Genomic DNA, 18,398 nt, shown 5'->3' with positions numbered 1-18,398 from the left:
ATTTATATGAAATGTACCACAGACGGATCTTAAATTGGAGGTCTTTTAACACAGGTTTCTGCTAAATACAGGTGGTCTCTTAAGCAAGTTTGACTGTAGTTTTAATGCTTAAAAATAACATAACGTTTGTGGGGTATTTATTATATATTCGAACCATCCCTTTTCATGTAGTTGTGTTATTGTAACTATGCAATACATCTGATTATTATTAATTTTATGAACAGTAAATTGTTGTCAAATATTAAGACAGGCGTCAAAATATTCTATTGCTTTGTTTTTAGGATGAGGTTGAAGAAAGACGAAATGAAACATTTGCAGAAATTAGAAAGATGTTCAACAAAACGTCATTAGGACGACATTTGATAATTAAGAATAAAATATTTGTCAACGCTCTTGACGAAAATGACCCAGAAATGAGGAAGTTAAAGAAGCTTATCATGAGCGAATCAGAGTGGCAACCGACATGGGGTGAACTCCTTCCAAAGTGCTTTATCCCTTTAGAGTTAGAATTTGCATCGCTGATCAGACGCAACATTCATTTGATAACCCTAGAGCATCTAAGGAAAATTAACTCCTTACAGCCTATTAGACCGTTGTCAGAAGATGAGTTGAAGGTATTTCTGAAATTTCAACATTCAATTGGAAAGTTGCTGTACTTCGATGAACTTAAATTGGACGACCGTATTATTTTGTCTCCAACCCTCCTCATCGATGCCTTTAAATCAATTGTTACAGAAAAGCGCTTTTGTAAAGGAGACAGAAAAAGAGAAGAAATATGGGACGCAATGGGAAAGAAAGGGGTGGTATCAAAACAAGCAATACAAAAAGTTTGGAAGAGAAAGAAATATGCGAAATTCTACAAAGACAAAGAATACTTATTAGATGTCATGAACCATCTAGATATATTGGTCGAACCAAAGAGATACGATTCTAAGCGAATGCGTGTACTTGCCGACTTCTACTATGTTGCAAGTATGGTACGAGCTAATGATGATACCGGATACCTTTATTCATCTGGCATCACACAACGAAATATTGCCATAGCCTTTATATCGACATCAATGATGATACCTCCAGCATTATCTTTCAGATTTATAAGTTACTGCTTATCTGTCTGGGCGGTTAAGACATATGGAGAAGCCAACACGGACATGCTGTTCCACAGATCAGGAGTGTTCACAATTGATCCTTCCTTGGATATGTATATTCTTTGCGAAGATGACAAGATAATCGTCCGTCTTGTTCATGCCAGAACAAACGCACTCATAATGAGGGATCTTGCTTCCAGCATCAATGAATGTTTAACATCTGCCTTGGAGAAAATAAGTCAGCTGTATATTAGAACCAGCAGCGATCAGAGTCACAACAGTGATGCTTCCTTTGTGACCAGGATATGTTGTAACTCACCAGATAAGCCATGCATCTTACCATTCGAAAGTCTTCCAAATGTAGGCAAAACATGGAAATGTCCTACTCATGGCATTGAACACAACATACACACGATCAAGTCGTGGATACCTCGAAAAGTAAGAATTCTACCTAAATAGCAGAAGAAATCGAAACCAAAAATTAAATCTGATTAACATCTAAGACAAAGCAATGTGAAACTATAACATAACGATGGTAAAAAAATAATTAGTCAAGTACTAAAATAATGCAAAGGTAATACAATAAATCATAATTTCAAACCTAAAATTATGTTTACTTTCTTTAATGATTCGAAAATATATAGTTATGTATATATTCCTGCAGGTATGTATTTATTCTTTCTGTGTCTGTAAGTGGTATCCTGTTATATATATATATCTTTTCTGTGATATACAAATAATAGATTAAAGATTTGTTTGATTCCTGTACGCGATGCAGAAATACTGATGTTTTTTTTTTACTTGTAGCAGGAGGAATACGGATGTGAATCGGGGTGCCCAGGTATTGTATTACAATTTGACAGTATACTGTTTTACTCTTTTTATCATGTCTATTTTTCATCTAATTTTTCGGTCGTTGTTTGAGATTTGTAAAGTTGTAAATCATTTGTTTTTTTAAATGTTAAATAATTGAATATAATTCAAAGCGCCAGTTCCTTATTTCTTTCTTCAAAAATTTTAAGATATGTATACGAATCAAATTGATTTGCTTTGACAGCAAATCGATGTGCACTTTTATCTTGATTAAACAAAACCTTATATGAACAAAGCAACCACCTTCACCGTGTATCATCGGTACATCGGATATAGCACGGGATATAGGTACTAACCAAGCGGTCGTGATCGATTTTTCTTCCAATACGGTATGGAAATCTTTGTTTTGTTTACATATTATCAATGTGTACTTCAATCTAAACATAATTGTTGTTTTAAGAAATGATTTGGTCGTAGGTTGGTGATTAGAGAAGTCTCATTATTTTCCCAAAACAAGAACGCTTACAAACAACATGTGCAAAAACTTGTCAAAGAAGTCTCATCCGATATGATTCTATATTCATTGCAACTCTTTTTCTGAAAGAAGACCACTCTGTGTGCGTAATAAGTATAGCTGTTTCAATAGTTGGCATTGAAATCTTTCATACATATGTTATTTTTCGATATTTCATTCCGAAAAGAAGCGTTGTGTACGGTGTATAGCTGACCACATAAATCTTTCTGTACGGTGCATATTTAAATGAATGTACGGTATATAGCTTTTCACGCTTCGAAGTACCTATAAAGCTATATCCGCTGTACCGATGATACACGGTGACCTTGTTATGAAGAAAAACAATAACAAATATATATGTGTTAGAAATTATATTCTACGTCTCAATTGTAGTTCGACGACAGACTTTGGAATTATAATATATTCGCCAGTTTTGCAAAGCATGCTTATCTAAGAACAAAGCAAAACTAAGTTCAAATTGAAGAATAGTATTACTTACATTCTAAAAAAAATATGTTTGAAAGAAAAAACAAATATCAGAACTAAAGTTCAGATACAACACTATAACATTATGCTTATCTTCGCTTCGTCATTACAATGAAATGGGAAGTGTTGAGATAGAACAATATAATTCGGCAAAGAATCGTTGGATGCAAAATAAATGTATTCCAGGTGTATAGGAAGATATAGCATAGCAGCTTGATCTCAAATATATAGAGATTATTGTTGGTTATCTTAAAGAGATAGATTTTCTCGCTGGAGCCTGTACGGCGAAATTGACAAAAACAATCGAGTGAAGATGACCAATTATAATCTGTTTATCGCTATTTTGCTGATGACGAAGTTGGTGTTTATATTAACTACGGCACTTGCGCCCTTATTTTCTAGCGATAATTGTTCATATAATTCTACTGTGCTAAGAAAGAAAATAATCAGTCAGTAAGATCAAAGGAAAATTTTGTAAAATAGCAATAATATTAGTTCCATTGTGTGAAAGTGACCTAATACAATTTTTCTAATTCTTCGTCAATTTATCCCTTTTTGCACCCATTCTATAAAAAAATTAATCAACGTGTGGTTCGTTTGATCTCAGTTCTTAATTGATTACAATCTGATTGTGACATCGAGTTTTTTTTTTTGCTTTCCTCTGAATTTCTTATTGTGAAGGCATGAAAAAAGGCGACCATGCCTGATGAAGTCACATAGAAAGAACACATCTTTTTGCAGATCATATGAAAAGAAGGAATAACTTTGCCTGCATATTGTTCGAAAATCATTAGAGCAACAGATTCGCCCACCAAATCTCGTGTAATACGATATTTATCCACTCTCAACAGTTATATTTTAAATATTTAAAAATTTAACTGTCTCGAGTGGATAAATATCGTATCAGTGGTAGAATCTATATATATATATATATATATATGGAGTCAGTAAAATCAATAATGGGTGCGATATCGTATCAGGTCACTAGCACACTGTGTAACGAATTCATCTTACCGACTATCGTAACACGAGATATTTAGATTAGTGGCCTAATAAAGTGATAAAAGCAGTCATTTTCTCGGGTATACTTATTTAGTGAACAGTTGGATTTTTTTCACGAGAGGTTATCCAAGTTTAGACCTGTTCAGTGATCAACATGCCGATTAATAAATAAGGTTGAAGAAAAGTTATACCTGCGTTACCTTTTATTTAACATGGGCTGGGCACATTTTCAATGTTTTGCGCATAAAGAGGTATTCAATTGTATTACAGTGATATTAGAATTATGCCTTGGGCTTCTGCCAACAATCTTGAGGACTGTGCCATCTAATTGACATGGTCTATGTGTATATTCAATGTATATTCAAGTGGCTTGTAACGTTTTCCTTAACTGTTATTGAAAGAACAGGTTTACAGTTTTTGGAAGTCTAATTACTACATCTTCACTTTCTCGTAGTGTCAGGGCCGCGAAAGATGCTTGCATATTGTGCATTTATTGTCTAATGATTGATATGTAATTTGATAAGTTGATAAAATAAATAGAAAACAAATATCCCTATGTTGTCCGTTACACCAAACGTTTGAAATCTGCGTCCAGCTACAAGAAAAATGTTGTTACACATTATTAATATTGCACAAGAAACAAGAAACAAATAAATTCATACGGCGTTTTAACAATACAAGTCACAAATTAACGGTATAAAGTTAAGATACCAAGGCTTTCTTAATTGACATGTTTACTGGGGAAAGGTATTACTTTACAAAAAAGTGTTGAACGAGCTATTCAAAAATATAGTTTTCTCTTTTTTTTTATTTGGCACTGCAATGTTTATCTTCGACTAGTGAGAATCGTGATAAAATATTAGAACACCCAAATACCGCCTTTCCCGTCTTATAAAGGACATGGTATATTCCCTAAGGAATACGGGAACGTTTGATAAAAAAAGTACATATGAATTCTTAAATTCAATAACTACCAAGCTGTGAACGCAAAAGCGCTTGTCCATTGAATACGAACAATGGACGAACAAAAGCCGTTTTCTGATATTTCAATGTAATAAAAGGAGGAACTGAATGTTTCTGCCTTAAACCAATTAAAGATTGAAAGTTAAAAAGTAAAACTTCAATTTTGTGCGATAACTGTCAAATGATTGAAACATGTTAGTAAACACCTATAGGTAAAGTTTTACATGATTAAAAGCATCATGATGTATTTCACGAAGGAATATCACTCTCACTGTGGAACCTATTATCTTAAGGCTTTACTATATCCTAGCAAACAGATATTTAGCACATCTAGCGCCCAAAGATATATTTGTTTATATATGGAACTTTTGCTAATTGTATATTATGTTTGCTTTACATACATACATGTACAATCTTTCAATAACAGTTACAAATGAAGAGTTTTTGAAAGAGTTACCATCAGATCTACATCTACGTCGGTTGTCATTAATGTACAGCAGTAATGAAGTCAGAGAACTGGCAATACATTTAGGATTGTCAGCTACATACGTAGATAACACAGTAAATACAGGGGATCCAACGGTGTGGAATTGTGAAGTTATTCGACAATGCCGGGATAGCCATGCGGTGACATTTAAAAAAATCAAAAATGCAATAGTAGCCGCTGAAAAGGGAAACATCCATAAACTTTGCACGGTACATATTTTTTTCATGAAACATTAATAGAAACTTGTTCTTTCAATTCAGTTACATCTGTAGTTTCTGTGTCGATTATGATAAATAAAGGCAGCAGTAGCATACCGCTGTTCGAAAGTCATAAATCAATTGAAAGAAAACAATCCGAGTTACAAACTAAAATTGAGGGAAACACATCAACTATAAGAGGTGAGCAACGTAAGAAAAGAAACACTGAAGTGCAACAAAACCAACACCAATGCAACATACATAGAAACGAACTATTAGATAACAGCTACCATTTTCCTGACTTGGTACAGGACATAAATGGTCGGTTGAACCTGGTTTTGTGGCTAGCCAAACTTCGTGCTTAATGGCAAAAAATGCCGGAAAAATACATGCAATAAATGTTATCCTTAAATCAGGTCAAGCATTACATATTATTATGATCTTCCCATAACAATGAAAGGTTGACACATGGACGTTCAACCCCAATGATGAATAACACCTATCCACATCAACTTTGATATTCAATGATGTTTAAAGACAAAAGTACAATGTATTCAAAATCAAACATTATTTTTTGTAAAGACAAAATACCAGAAGGAGAAAGTTGTACCCTTATAAGCTCAAAACAAAGTAACAGCGCTGTTATATCTGTTCTTAATCTAGAAAAAAACCATTCAGTTATCCAATACGGATTTATACCGACAACGAAATCACACTTCCCTTGATGTTTAGATTTGAGCATGCACAAATTTTTATTAAAGATCATTCGATCATATCACTGTTATAAATGATAAAATTATAACAAAATAAAAAGTAGTAAACTGTTCAACATTGACGTTGTATCATGCAGTAGTTTACCAATGTTTATAACTATTATATAGATTGAGAACAGATAAATCACGGTAACATACAACAACTCAAACAATTTAAGATCAAGATACATGTATGCATGATATGTTGAAGTTGCAGTTGCGAAAGAGGGTCTTTAAAATAATATGAAACTGTTCACTCGCGAGTGGTATTAACCATATGTGGATTCTAAAAAACCCTAAAGAATATCTTGATAATTTTAGATCTCGATTTTTTTCTCAAATACGTTCTATCAAAACCTTTTATTTTTTAAACCTGTACATGTATACCACCATTCCCGGTGTGAAATTGAAAAATCGTCTAACAGAAATAATCCACAATGCTTTTCAACATAAAAATTGTAGCATACGCTAAACATGTATTACTTTGGGATACCATACAGCATATTTTGTTAAAAGTGAACAAAAAGTTAAAACATGCTTCATAGAGGAAAAAGTTATCAGTATGTTGGAGTTTCTTATTGGCAACATATTTGTTGAATTAGGAGGCAACATATTTGTTGAATTAGGAGGTAGACTTTTTCAACAAAGTGCCGCCATTACTATGGGAACGAACTGTGCGCCTTTACTTGGCAACGTTTTTTTTTTTATTTCTATATGAATCGGAGTTCCTTCATACACAATTTTCCTCGGAGTTCAGTATTTTTGTCATTTTACTTCGTATCATAATTTATGCTCGTGTTTATTATCTATAATTGTATTATTTGACAGTTATCAAATCAAGTTAAAATGCCATTTATTTTTTTATAAATTCGTTGCATTTATGAAAAATGTTAATTTTTATGCATCAAAGGTACTGTCTTTTGATTTAAATACTTGTATTTTCATCTTTTACAGCTTGTGAAAGGTGATTTTATTGATTTTGGTAAGTTCTTTGTATCAAAATATAAGGTGAAGAAGTTTTTTTTTTTATTAATTATCATGATTTTGGTTGACCACAAATATTGTGTACTTGAGACAATCCTATTAAGAGTCTCGTGATTGTCACATCATCAAATGTGACCTATTATCGGTTTGTTCCTTCCAAAAGATAACACGACAGGACCAGTGGAACAGTTCCTACGCATAGTTAACGGTATCATCTCAGTTCACACATGTGGTGTCTGAAGTGGTTTTGTGTCCTCAGTCTACTATTTTAATGGCTTGTGTTGTTGACTGTTAATAGTCTTATACTTCCTTCTTTTGTACATTAACTCTTAGAATGCAATCACCTTATCTGTTCCTTCGATCGATTTCTACATTTGAAGCAGGATCTGCTTACCCTTTTAGAGCATCTGACATCACTCCCAGTTTTAGTGGGGTTCGTATTGCTTAATCTTTTTTTTCTATGTTGTGTTTTGTGTATTATTGCTTGTTTGTTTGTGTGTTTTTTTCTTTTATAGCCATAGCGTTGTCAGTTTATTTTCGATTAATGAGTTTGAATGTCCATCTGGTATCTTTCGCCACTCTTTTATAACCAGTGGGTCGCTGTCTCTGCTGGTGGACATTTTGTCCTAGTGGACATCATCCGCCCAGTAATAATATTGCATAAATTTACGAAGATCAAACATAATACTGGCTTGGACTTCGCCCAGTATAAAAAGGTCCGAAACAATAGTCACTATGGACACGGTGTCGTCTGATATGGCAGATGTCCCCTCATCACCAGGCATGAAAATTTTCCAAAATGACACATTCAGATCTTTCATACTAGTGACAATAGCAATAATCTAAATACATAGCCATGTTCATTTCTTCTAAACGATATTTTGGATTTTTATGACACTGACCAACACTGTCTCATTTCACAATGTGATGCCAATGGCTGCAAAACCTGTGGAATTTTCATAACAGATGCTCAGTTTACTAGCACTGTACCTAAAAGTCCTATTTTACCAGAAGGTACGATGATCGGAATTATTAAGCTACAATGTCGTCTAATCGACAGATTAGAGTGTAATCTTTGCGAAATGGTTCATGAATACGTCGGTGAACTGAAAGGAAGGCTAAATAAACGTATATGCGGCCATAGATCAGACATCATCACTATGAAAGCGAAATTCAATACTAGCATTTTAACCAGCCTGTTCATTCAATTCTTTCTATGGAAGTTCGAATCATCAAAAAGTTATACCACAAGACTAAAAACCTCATCTTGCAATGCCTCTCCGTAGAAAAAAAGGAGACTACTGGATTTGACAGTTGGGAACTACGACACCATATGGTTGCAATGACAAAATTGATGGTATTGATATTCTATCAATTTCTGTGTGTAGCACGGAGAATGTGATGAATATTTTCAACTCTAAACCTCGACGTAGACGCAGGCATGGTCATCGTCATTATACATCACAAACCCTCCATGATGTCTCTATTTATGACTTAATTACTGACATTGATGCAAAAGCCGTGAATTATTCATCACATACGCACGAAGCTATATTTATTCCCCCTTTCAAACTTCATTCTCTGTTCTTTTTATGTTTGGAAACCACTGTTACAAACCCTTATTCAAACCTATACAAACTTACAGCTATCATTTCGAATATATTGCAAGACACAGACTTTCCAAGCCAGTTCGCATTCAAAAAGATGGAAAAGAGAAAAGAGAAAAGATCTTTTCTTAAGCTTTCCTTTGCCAATAAAGTTATCGATACCGTCAACGGCTGGTCATGTTATTACCAGTGACCTCAACATTATCAGTAACAATTCGTTGAGAAATGTGTTATCTAAAGATCCGCAATATCATGAGCCTTAATCCATCAATTGAAAACACAACTTCAAGATTCTGATGGATTTAGTCGATAATTATGCCAGGCAATGGGATTTGATGTGTTTGAGCTTTTGAATTTGCAATTTGATTAGGGACTTTTCCCCGGCGTTCAGAATTTTGTAATTTTACTTTTTAACGCGAGAAAGAAGACGTAGATACTCTTTCCGAACGGATTAAAGCTGTGAGACAAATCAGAATTAAGAAACTGAATGCGTCTATTAATACCCATGTTTCGTCAATCTTTAAAGACCCAAATTGTAAAGCATTTGTTCTACCTCCATGACAAATAAGCTGTTGTCTCCGCAGATAAAACTCAAAATAACATCGTGTTTGTGTGTAAATCACATTACATAAACTGCTTGATAAATGAATTAGGTATTGACAATTCACTTGGAACCTCAACATATACCCCAACGACACTTACTAAAGAGGAAATCCTGGATAATCATAGGTCTGTTCTTATTCTTTTTAGAATTTCAACCAAATATAAAAACTGGATCTCCCATCACTGTATTGGATACCTAAACTACATAAGTGTCCCTACAAACAAGGGTATATTGCTGGGTCTTCCAAGTGCTCCACGAAACCTGTTTCACAATTGTATCAGCAATCAAAGTCGGGCTTCAAAGTTATTATTAATCTGTCTATTCTAGAGGTGGCATAAATCAGATGTGGATACTAATAAATTCAAAGATTTCGTAGAGTACATACATTCTAAGACGCTTTCATCTTGCAATAGTATTAAAACATTTGACCTTTCTACACTTAACACAAGTATTCCCGATTTCAAACTAAAAGCAAAATTGAAAGTGTTGGTATTGTTTTGTTTAATAAAAAATTACGAACGGCCAACGTAGATACAAGTATCTTGTCTTAGGGAGGGATAAATCCTACTTTGTAAAATATCACTCTGATTCTATCAAAACATTTATCTGAAACTGACATTATGAACATGAAGATGCTTGATTTCTTTATTGACAACATATTTGTTATGTTTGGAGGACGTCTTTTTCAACAAAATGTCGGCATTCCCATAGGAACTAACTGTGCCCCTCTGCTTACTAATAAGTAACACAAGAAGTTAGCAGTATCATTTACTTTGCTTTCCGCTATATAGATGCTTTTCTCTCACTAAATAATTCAAAATTTGGTGACTATGTTGAATACATCTATCACATCGAATTAGAGATAACGGATACAACAGATACAGTTAAGGTGGACTCTTATATTGACTTACATATAGAAATTGATAATGAGGGTCGGTTTAAAACAAATCTTTACGACAAAAAAGATGATTTCAGCTTTCCAATCGTGAACTTTCCATTTCTATGTAGTACCATTCCAGCAGCGCCTGCATACGGAGTATATATCTCCCAATTGATACGATATTCCCGGTCTTGTATTTCATATCATGATTTCCTTGATAGAGGGTTGCTGCTCACATGGAAGCTATTAAACCAAGAGTTCCAAATGGTGAAGTTGAAATCATCCTTTCGTAAATTTTACGGACGTCAGCAGGAGTTTGTTGACCGTTAATGAATATCCGTTTCACAGTTGATATCGGTTATTGTTCCTTATGTCGTAACTACAATCTCGTTCCCATTTCAAGAATGTGATCGACCGAATTAGACTTATTACAGGGTTTTTGCTAACATGATCAATTCAACGGGTGCCACATGTGAAAAAGGATTTCTTCTCCTCCCGGATCACATGAGATCACCCCCAGTTTTAATGGGGTTCGTGTTGCTTAGTTTTTATTTTTCTATGTTGTGTTTTGTGTACTTTTGTTTGTGTGTTTGTCTTTTGCTTTTTAAGCCACAGCGTTGTCAGTTTATTTTCGATTAACGAGTTTGAATGTCCCTTTGGCATTTTTCGCCCTATTTTATTTTCAAGTTCTTCATATCGGGCTTTCATCTTCAAAAAAAAAGACTTATAAAGTGTAACACCTGTTAATGTCTGTCACAATGTTTTTTGCAACTTTTATTATTTATCCATGATGTGCTTAGCACGAATACGAGTTTTACTTTGTGTTAAATGTGACTATTTCTGTCTTAAATAGCTTTCTTTGTTGAAAGCCTCTAGATATCCTGGTCTTATTTTCAGTTTGAAAATACAATGTTACGCACCTTGAATAAAGAAACAAACAAACTTGCTAAAGATAAGTATATCAAATTTTATAAACTTCTCTTAATTACTTGTGTATCCCAATGTTTACCTTATGAGCAGTAAATTTATACAATTATAAATTTCATTAATTTGAATATATATCATGAGTATACCATAGACTTGTGTGTCAAAAAGAAACAAAAAAAAATACCAAAAGGAGATTCAAACCTCACTGGTCAAGAAGACACAGATGAAACAATGACAAAAAACAGAATAATAAAAAGAAAATTTTTATCTAATAAATTGATATGCTGGGATATACAAAGATGTGTTAGATGTGCGTACATGATAAAAAAAATAAGGTGTTTATGCTAGTATATATCTTTTTTATATCTGGTTAAACATATAAACCGTGTCAAAAATCTTCAATGATAATAAAATTCTGAAATTTTCACAAAAACAATAGTTCTTTATCCTTTTAAATAACAGACAGGGAGCCAGAGAAGTGGGATGTAGTACCTACAGAGGAACACATTGACAGATTGGTTCCATTGGTTGGAAACAAATCTCTCCCATTCCTGATCGAACTTGGCATGGATTTCCATACTTGGGAGCGGATAAGCCACAAGCAAAATGAACGGGATTTGGTACGACTGAACAAAGATATTTTAGAAGAATGGAGCAATAAGTTTTGTCGGATGCACAGTCTAAAACCAACCTTGAGGACGATTGCTCAGTCATTTAGTAACATAGGCAAAAATGTTAAAATTGTGGAAAATGCCTTACTGGATTTGTTTTAAGTCTTTTGATTCCATCATCATTACACCTCTATTTTATCTCACGAGGTTGAATATTGAATTATTTTATATCTAAGTGATTGCAATTACAACTTTTCAGTTGAAGACACAAATGACGATATTCTATGTTCATAGCTTGTAATTGACATATCTACTGAAATCTTCAAATGATGAATATATCTTATGTGTACAGTACCGCTTATATTGTAGAATTAATTTCAGTTGCTTATTGTACGCAGACATCTCTGTCAGACAATAGTCCTATTTTATTTTATTACAGTTTGGTTTTATTTTTATGAGACGAGCTCATAATAATCCAATTAATGTCAACATATTTCTGTAATTTCCTATATTTAAGGATCTGGAGCTAATACATTGGTAAGATATGCTTTGTTCTGTGATTGATAATGTTTAAAAGTATAATTTTGTATTTAATTTAACACTTAAACGATCCTCAGAAAAAACGTCCACGTTTACTTGACCTCCTTTGAGACTAATCAAACTTGGAAATGCTTCTATATTTTAAAGTTATTTCAAATAAAAAAAACATCATAAATCAAATTTATTTGAGCCACATATTTCTCTTTGATCATTTGATTGTTAATTTGTTTTAATGGTCATTAACGTGATTAAACTTATAACTTTGCTATAATGACAAAGGTAATACTTCTGTTTTAAAATCTATTCGGAATCAAATTAATTAAGATGTTAATATCGGACTATTCATTAACGTTGTTTTTATACCAAGTTGTTGTTTTATTTTCAATAACTAAAGTAAGTTCTCCCTTTATCATTTATTTTAAAATCAGTTTGTTCTTGTGTTTATAATTATTCTTACAAAAATTAACGAAACTAACAAATAAATTTGCCTTCTAGCCAATGCCGTTTTTTTTAGATATATAGGTTTGATTTTACCTGCCTCAGGTCAAACCAAAACTTTTTATATTTCCATTTTCCACCAACTCAGCAGCACACTTTAGAATAAAGATACAATTTTAACCAGTATTCTATTAAATGTTATTGAAGCTATAAAGATGGTAGGATGTTTTCTAACTGAAGGTAAATTGAAGAAAAAAAAATACAATGATCGGTGACAGACAGCCGCAGACAATTTTTTCCTCAAAACGAATACATGCAGTAAAATTCTTTCGTAATTTGTTTTACCTAATACATGTTTGACACAGTATTCAAAAAGCATTGCACAATCAATTGTACAAAATGGAGATTCCAGTGCTTGTTATAAATTAACATTTTTGTTTGATGCAATATACAACATTTCTGGTTAGGCGCAAAATAACTTCTCAGTGATAATGCAGCTATGACATCCCACCGTTTACCTTTGTGATACATATATATGGGTAACAGTATATGTCACGTGCTAACTTACAAAGAATCAATGTATTACGTTAACACTGCTTTCAAATTGATAGAACTGATATGTGTAAATTCGGATGCATCATCATGTTTCACTACAAAAGTCAAAAAGTCTGAAAAGAGCAATTTTTGTCTGAATTTGCATGAATTTTAACTCGACATTCTTTCTTTGTCTGAATTATTTAAAAAAAAATGCTGAACAAAGTATGAATTTGTCTAATATTGTTCTTGATTTTTTACTGACAAATGTCTTGACAGTATTACCATTGTCTAAAATTTTCTCGACACTTTCTGTATCATTTGATAAGAGTCTTGTTTAGTCTCGACCAATTCTTGACTGTCCTAAATTTGTCTCGATCAGTCTTGACATATTCTTGACATTCTTAATAATGTCTGAATATGTCTTGACATATTCTTGACATTCTTAATAATGTCTGAATATGTCTTGACATATTCTTGACATTTTCAATAATGTCTGAATATGTCTTGACATATTTTTGACAATCCTTATAGTGTCTGAATATGTCTTGACACATTCTTGACAGTCTTAAAATTGTCTATATATATCTCGACATATTCTTGATGTCTTAAAGATGTCTTGACTCTATCTCAACAGTATAAATTTTGCCTGAATTGTGTATAGACAACATTCCGCTCTGTTTAAACACTTTCTTTTGCTGTTATATACTCGTCTATATTATCGCTAAACTAATCTTAGAAGAATTATGAGACAATAATACTTTGTTAATTATAAAAAGCCGAATTTTGGTACAATAATTGTTTATTTGCCATTTTAACTTATAAAATTATGCATGTAGAATGAAATATGTCTACAATATGATTGGTTTCAATCATTTAGCAATTATTTATAAGATTTATGACTCAACATTTGTAATTATTGACAAACTCACCTTTAAATTGGTTTGTATCAACATACCCACATTTGTGTTTGTTAATACTTTAAATTTCATACCTATATTTGTATTTATAAATATATACATATATATCCACATTTTTAATTATACAAATATTTACATGCCCAACTTTTGCTTTTGTAGTGATAAGTGAACTTGAAACAACAGTATACACGTATTATACAAAGAGAAATAAAGATAAAGTTATATCATGTATATTGGTCATGATTTGTAATAGTCAGAACTGTCAAGTAAAATTAAGACACAATACAAAATTTTCAGATTATGTCAAGCCATGCTGAGAAAAAAATAAGAATGTCGAGAATCTGTCGCGAAATATTAAGACAGTATCCAAATGTCAAGAATTTGTTAAGAAATTTTGAGACCATATTCAGAATGTCGAGAATTTGTCGAGTAAATTTCATACAAATTTAATATAAATCAGATTTTGTCAAGAAAAAATAAGACACAAGTTATACTATTGGAGAATGTCGAGTAATTGTTCATGCAAATTAAGACAAAAATTGGTCTTTGCAAACTTTTGTAGTGTTTATTATCAACATCTGTATTCTTACTGAAATGTTTTTAAACACTAATATGTCTATTTTTACTATGTTAATGCATTTGTTGTTTGATATCATAATTGTTGTTTCAACGTATGATTATTCAATTAGTCATTTTTTTTACTCTATAAGCTGTGCAATATTACAAGGATTTTGTTTCGGTCCTTTGAGCAATATTATGAAATTATGAAATGCTAGAGAAATCAATTAAATTATATATATATATATAAATATATATATGCTGTATGATTTTAAGAACACCCATTTTGTCATAAACACTAGCTGTTGTTTTTAGCACTCTATAATTATAAATTGATGTGTCTTTAAAGGACACTAGCTACGAAATACATAAAAAAAAAAGAATTATGATTTTTTTTCAACCATAAACAAAAGTGAAATAGTGAAATAATAATTCGCTATAAGCAGCTATTATGGTTAAATTTTGTCAAAATTATCTAAGAAACATCGATGATGAATTATTTACTTGCAAGTGAATAATTCGACTTTATTAAATCCGTATTAATGTAAACTTCAATTTAGCCCCTTAGCTAGATATGGATTATGCATGATTGATGCGTGGTATGCTATAAAAAGAAAAGAATGTCAACATTGAGAGTAGAACAAAGGTAAATAATTTGATTGACTGATTCGGTCCACAAAAAATTATTTTTATACAGGTACATTCGAAAATTAACTTATTTTTTAACCTTAATATTATAATCAAACAGACATAGAAAAATTCATTTGCATGAGGTCCATATATCTATTTATATTTATGTCTATGTCTATATCGTGTTATGTGACCGTCGGTTGTTTTCGGGGTCATCTCGATGATTAATTAGACGGCGTCTAGACTAAAATACACACGAATCGAAGCTACATATTATCAATCCATGTCGTGTAAATTGTTTATTTTAGACTTTTTCTAATTTGGATAAATGTTTTACATTGTTATAAATCTAATATGAGAATTTGAGTCAAATCGGTGAACATGAAATTGACAGCTAGTGTCCCTTTAATGGTTAATTTTGTGTTTCGAAAACATCCAATTCTTACATGTTTAAAAAAAGCATAACACAAATATGACTAATGTATTATAATTGGCTATCGTTTCCTTTGGATTAAACATAACAATAAAAAGGTAATCATTTTTAAATTCCACAAATAAGCCCTTAAGGAGTAACTAAAACATTGACTTACATAAATTGAGCTCAATTTATTTTCATAAAATATAGAAAAAATGTTTACTTAGACATTTTGAAAAAATATAAACATTTCAAGATATTCAAACTAAAAAAAAATAAATACGTTGGAAATATAACAGTGTCAAATACTTATTTTGATCTTTGAGTAGTCCGATTTTTTTATTAATATTATGTTATTACAACTTTCAGCTGATTTTCAAAGAGTAAACTCTCGTAGGTGTTCTTCAGACCTTAATTGGCGGAATAAAATTGGATATTATTAAACATAACACATTGAAGTTTGTTTATTTTTTACTTGTAAAATATAGACTCTCTTGTTATCCTGTTGATATTCCATTTTGAGTAATGCTCTTGTTATCTTGTTGATATTCCATTTTGAGTAATGCTAATAATACCTTTTATGTTACAGTTAAATTTGGGTTGTTTTACGCTGTCTGCTTTTTATCTATGTCTATTTTTTTTCTAAATCGTAGACATCGAATCGAATTTAAAAAAAAATAATAACATGCAAGGGGTTAATTGCACATTAATAACAATACAAATGCATTGCCTGGTACGATGTTTACTCGTGTTCCTCGCTTTAAATCTGTTCCTAAAGGTTGTACAAAAACATCATATTTTCCGACAATGTAAACATATTGCATACGTTTACTTTTACTTAACAAATTGTATAGTTTTCAATGAATCATAAACATGGTAGTTCAGACAAGACAAGAACCATAACAATACTCTCAATAACAATTATATATAATGCGTGTTGTTTATCTGTTTTCATATTATTTAGCGGTCCGTATTGTTATGCTTGATACCTAATAATAGAATAAAATATATACTTGCATTCAATTTAGATTCACTTTTTCGAAAAACTCTTTAATGTTCATACTTTGAGTTGTACTAGTGTGGCTTTTGCTTTTTCATCCTTTCCTATTAAATGGATGCTATTGATTTTCTCTAAATGCGTTCTATCGCCGTGTAAATATAATTACTGGTAGTTTGAGCGATTTTATATCTCCCGCTGGTCCACTTCGGTGACCGGACCTATTTCATATGTTTTCCGAAGTATCTTAATAATTCAACTCTGTCTAATCAAACTTGTAGATAAAATATACAACAGATAGAGTTGAGGCTGCATCATAATTTGCCTACCGTCTTAAAATTATCGATATCAGTGTCCACTGAATTGTGAGATTTCCATGATATGTAGCAGTATTTCAGCAGCGCCTGCATACGCAATATATATCTACCATCTATATAAGGAAAGGAAACAAGCACTCTAGACTAGTTATTCGTCAAGTTAACTGAATACTCATATGTATTTTATACTAAAACATAATATACCTTATCAAGTACTAAAAAAAGTCCGAAAAAGCTTGACTCAACAGATTGGTACAAGGCAGCTATATAAAAATAAATAACAAAAAGACCGAAGATAAATGACAAAAGACACAAAGTATCGATCTTAGTTATTCAAAGCTACTTTAAAGAATAATTTCAGCTAATGGATAGACAATGTTCTCCAAGAATACGATGTCAATCAATACACCTCTAACGGATTAGTATAAAACCTTCAAGATTAATAAAATAAAAATACTTGCTTTCATCTCCAACCCTTTTCCCTCGCCTGCCAATCTTGTAAAAATTACTCTCAATAAAAACAAAAATTTTGAAAACGACTTTACCATAGGTTTTCGATGTAAGTCATGGCGTCTGGCTTTGATGTTTTACTGAACAATAAAACTGTTCATCAAATCTAGTTTTTACTGTGAAACTATTTACGAAGCTAGTATGAATTAATTGATCCATGAATTGGTACTTTGAATAAACCATATATATATATATATATGTTTTATATGATCTGCTGGAATGTTGCTACATAGAAATGGAAAGTACATAATAGGAAAGCTATTGAATGATAAAAAAAATATAATGTTAATGTATCTTTTATAAGAGAGGCAAAAGATACAAAATGGATATTCAAACTCATAAGTCGAAAATAAACTAACAGTACCATGGCTAAATAGAAAAAGTCCAACAGACAAACAAAATCACTACACATTACAGCTTTCCTTTAAAAATGAGTATATACTAGAAAAAAACGCTCGACCGAGGGTTGAGGACTACTTGGATGGTTTATGGTGATAACACAGCTTGGATCCGTGTTTCTCAAACCGTTTTTATGCACCGGTACATTATGTTGATAATTTTAATTAGTTTGTCAGTTCTTTTTCCATAGGAATTTGAATGTCCAATTAGAAGCTATTGTCTCGG

At 32.0% G+C, this 18,398-nt stretch overlaps 1 protein-coding gene across 1 annotated transcript in view; it reads left to right on the top strand.

The window, feature by feature from the left end:
- The window catches only part of LOC127717491 (uncharacterized), a 71,040-nt gene extending 54,067 nt beyond the window's left edge, over positions 1 to 16,973 (top strand). The window contains exons 9-13 of the mRNA XM_052223159.1: positions 282 to 1,526; positions 1,896 to 1,929; positions 5,294 to 5,562; positions 7,257 to 7,284; positions 11,767 to 16,973. Of these exons, the coding sequence (XP_052079119.1) occupies positions 282 to 1,526; positions 1,896 to 1,929; positions 5,294 to 5,562; positions 7,257 to 7,284; positions 11,767 to 12,077 (1,887 nt within the window). The 3' untranslated portion in view covers positions 12,078 to 16,973. The remainder of the gene's footprint in view (positions 1 to 281; positions 1,527 to 1,895; positions 1,930 to 5,293; positions 5,563 to 7,256; positions 7,285 to 11,766) is intronic.
- Positions 16,974 to 18,398: the final 1,425 nt, after the last annotated feature.

This window comes from Mytilus californianus, unplaced genomic scaffold, assembly GCF_021869535.1.
Source record: "Mytilus californianus isolate M0D057914Y unplaced genomic scaffold, xbMytCali1.0.p SCAF_10, whole genome shotgun sequence".
Classification (NCBI taxonomy): Eukaryota; Metazoa; Mollusca; class Bivalvia; order Mytilida; family Mytilidae; genus Mytilus; species Mytilus californianus.
Note: the sequence above shows the minus strand (reverse complement) of the source record. Positions and strands in the feature narration are given on the sequence as shown.